General features: G+C 36.1%; 1 protein-coding gene across 8 annotated transcripts in view; it reads left to right on the forward strand.

Moving 5' to 3' along the window:
- LOC109542605 (potassium voltage-gated channel subfamily KQT member 1) overlaps nt 1-2,572 on the forward strand; it is a 12,128-nt gene that overhangs the window by 3,316 nt on the left and 6,240 nt on the right. For 3 of the 8 annotated variants that reach the window (XM_048670507.1, XM_048670505.1, XM_048670506.1), the window contains 2 exons: nt 372-552; nt 2,229-2,319. In XM_048670507.1, coding sequence (XP_048526464.1) covers nt 372-552; nt 2,229-2,319 — 272 coding nt within the window. Of the gene's footprint in view, nt 1-42; nt 553-2,228; nt 2,320-2,572 lie in introns of those variants that run through there. The other 5 variants (XM_048670502.1, XM_048670503.1, XM_048670504.1 and 2 more) reach the window with 4 other exon arrangements.

Raw genomic sequence — 2,572 nt, forward strand, 5'->3', positions numbered from 1 at the left:
CCCCCCCTGGATCCGCCCTGGCGTCGCATACGATGTTTTGCATGTGTAAATGTAATTTAATTCCATAGAGTGAGTGCTTTTTACCGTTATCTTCTTATTTAACTAATTATTGTTGATAAGACGGTTTACAAATACTTACTCAGATGGCGCATATAATATGGAACAATAAAACAATGCTGCCTTTTGAGCTTGTTTACCAAGCGTGCTAGAAAATGTTCAAATGTTTGCTTCGGATCATTGGTTCATTTCCAGTTTTATTAATTTTTGGCACTGGAAGATTTTAGGCTCGTCCTACCAGCGCGGTTCAAGTAGGGAACCTTTCAGGCTCCATCATAATTCTTCAGTTTTCTTAAGTAAAGACACGTTTGTAGCTCCCGTTACCACGACCTGTACGCCATTGTTGTTGGAAAATCCCCCAAAATGGGGAGAAGCGGGCCGCTATGCGACAAAACAGCATCGGAAAATAGCAGGACGGGCCACATTTCAAGGGCAAGTTTACAACTTTTTGGAAAGGCCGGACAATTGGAAGTGCTTCATGTATCATATCGTAGTGTAAGTAGGCCTTTGTTGGCTGTCCATTGTTGCCGTTTGCTTAGATACTTTTGTCAAGCTGCGACTTAACTGAAAGGAAGTTTCAGGAAGTTGACATCTATAAGACACTGACAGTTTTTCCGTATTGGTTGCAAAATTTCACGCCCAAAAGTTGGCGTCTCCTAGCAACTTCGCTGATACAAATGAGCATGTTGTCAGTGAGCGCCAATGTCAGAATAGGCAAGATGACAGATTTTGAAATACCGTTGTATATAATTATATACGTCTACTAATACCGAAAACATCATTATTTCCGCAAGAAATTATATGTTTGCGCAAATAATCGCATTTTTAGCTTGGCATTTCATATAAGGCGCGAAAACGCTCGTGGGTGTCATGTGTCGTCTGCTTGTGACGTCACGACCTTATGCAGTGTGCACGGTGCCTATGTTTAAAGAGGGAAGTTCACAAAATATTATACATTTTGAGTGTTAAAAATGACTTACACATTTTACAAGTGCTGTGCGGGTCCTCTAAGCACAAACACATCAATAACAACAWYTAATAAATTGTTTGTTTTCGTTCTRATCAAGAAAWWAGTGAGATAAATGGCTAAAGTTCGCAAGGCGAAAACCATCACATATAAGCAGGAATACAAAACTTAATTTTTGTAAAAACCACTTTGATTTACATTGAACGGGTGATCAGATCAGACGGTTACGAGAATTAAATTTGTTAAAAACACATGCTTGCCTTAACATAAGTTTGATCAAAGTCCTTGAAGGTGTACCTAATTACAATAGCGTGTGGTTTAATTAATTTACAAGATTCTCTAATTAAGTAAATATACTTATTAAATATATGCCTTTTTATTTTCTACTCTATACTTTTATGCAGTAAATCTGACACATATTTTCATCAAAAAATTGTATAACTTTGTGTGTCCCAAAAATTACGTATGATATAAATAAAAACAAGTGTTAGCAATGAAGATAAATTAGATTGTACTTGCAAAGAAGTTTTCACGTGAGGAAATTCAGATGAGGAAAAGTCTTTATTGGATGCAAAGAACTGCTCCAACATTAACATATCAACTCTGGGCAAGTTAGGGCTGTTGGCCTTGATAAATCCTTGTTCCATCGTTGTTAATTCCTTTAACAGTTGATTCCTTTAGATTATTTAGCACAAATAAATTCTATATATATTCGTTATTACCACAGCTGATACATAGGCTGCGTTATTCCTTCAAGGGTCGTGACGTCATACTTTCTGATTGGCGTTTCAAGCAATATGGCCGACTGCTGCATTTTATACTTTTATTATATTAAAAATCTTGTCGATCCCATCATTTCTATTAGGAATGAGTCAATTTTTAGAATCCTTTCAACAGATATTTTTCTCTAAAACCATTATTTCTTTGATCCTTTTATACTGTCGTCATGCCTATTCGAGTTAATGTCACTTTATTTGTCTTGAGTGATTTTATTCGAAAGTTTACTAATTTCCTGCATAGTCCAAAATGGTCAGAGACTGAAGACAAGTTTGTGCCTGAAACGAGTTCTGTTCAGTGTTTATTTATGTGGCGCCATTCATAATTTAATAGATTATGACACCCATTGTATTAAAATGAATGTGACTGTTTACTATACATGCGAGTTTTTTTGGTAAATGTTTGTTGATGGGTTTTTCTGTTGCAGATTTATTTTGGTGCTAGTTTGCTTAATATTTAGTGTTCTATCGACAATCGATTCTTACTCAAATTTCGCGAATGAAACGCTATTTTGGATGGTAAGTGTGCTATGACAGAGTAGGTCTAGTAGCTTTTTAATTTCATTTTCATTCGCCGTAGGACTAGAGCACCAAAGCAATTTTTTGTGTGTTTATTCTAGTTGTAGTTTAATGATAGCTGCTGTAGTGAAATACACATACAGGGTGATTCAAAATTGGCAACATTCCTTTTGAGGGGTGACGGAGGCTCACTTGGGGAGTGCGAGAAAAATATTGAAAGTTTTTTTTTCGAAAATTTCCAGAAGATATTAAC

Source organism: Dendroctonus ponderosae, unplaced genomic scaffold (assembly GCF_020466585.1).
Source record: "Dendroctonus ponderosae isolate FM_Combo_2020 unplaced genomic scaffold, Dpon_F_20191213v2 Dpon_F_20191213_1, whole genome shotgun sequence".
In the NCBI taxonomy this organism is placed as follows: Eukaryota; Metazoa; Arthropoda; class Insecta; order Coleoptera; family Curculionidae; genus Dendroctonus; species Dendroctonus ponderosae.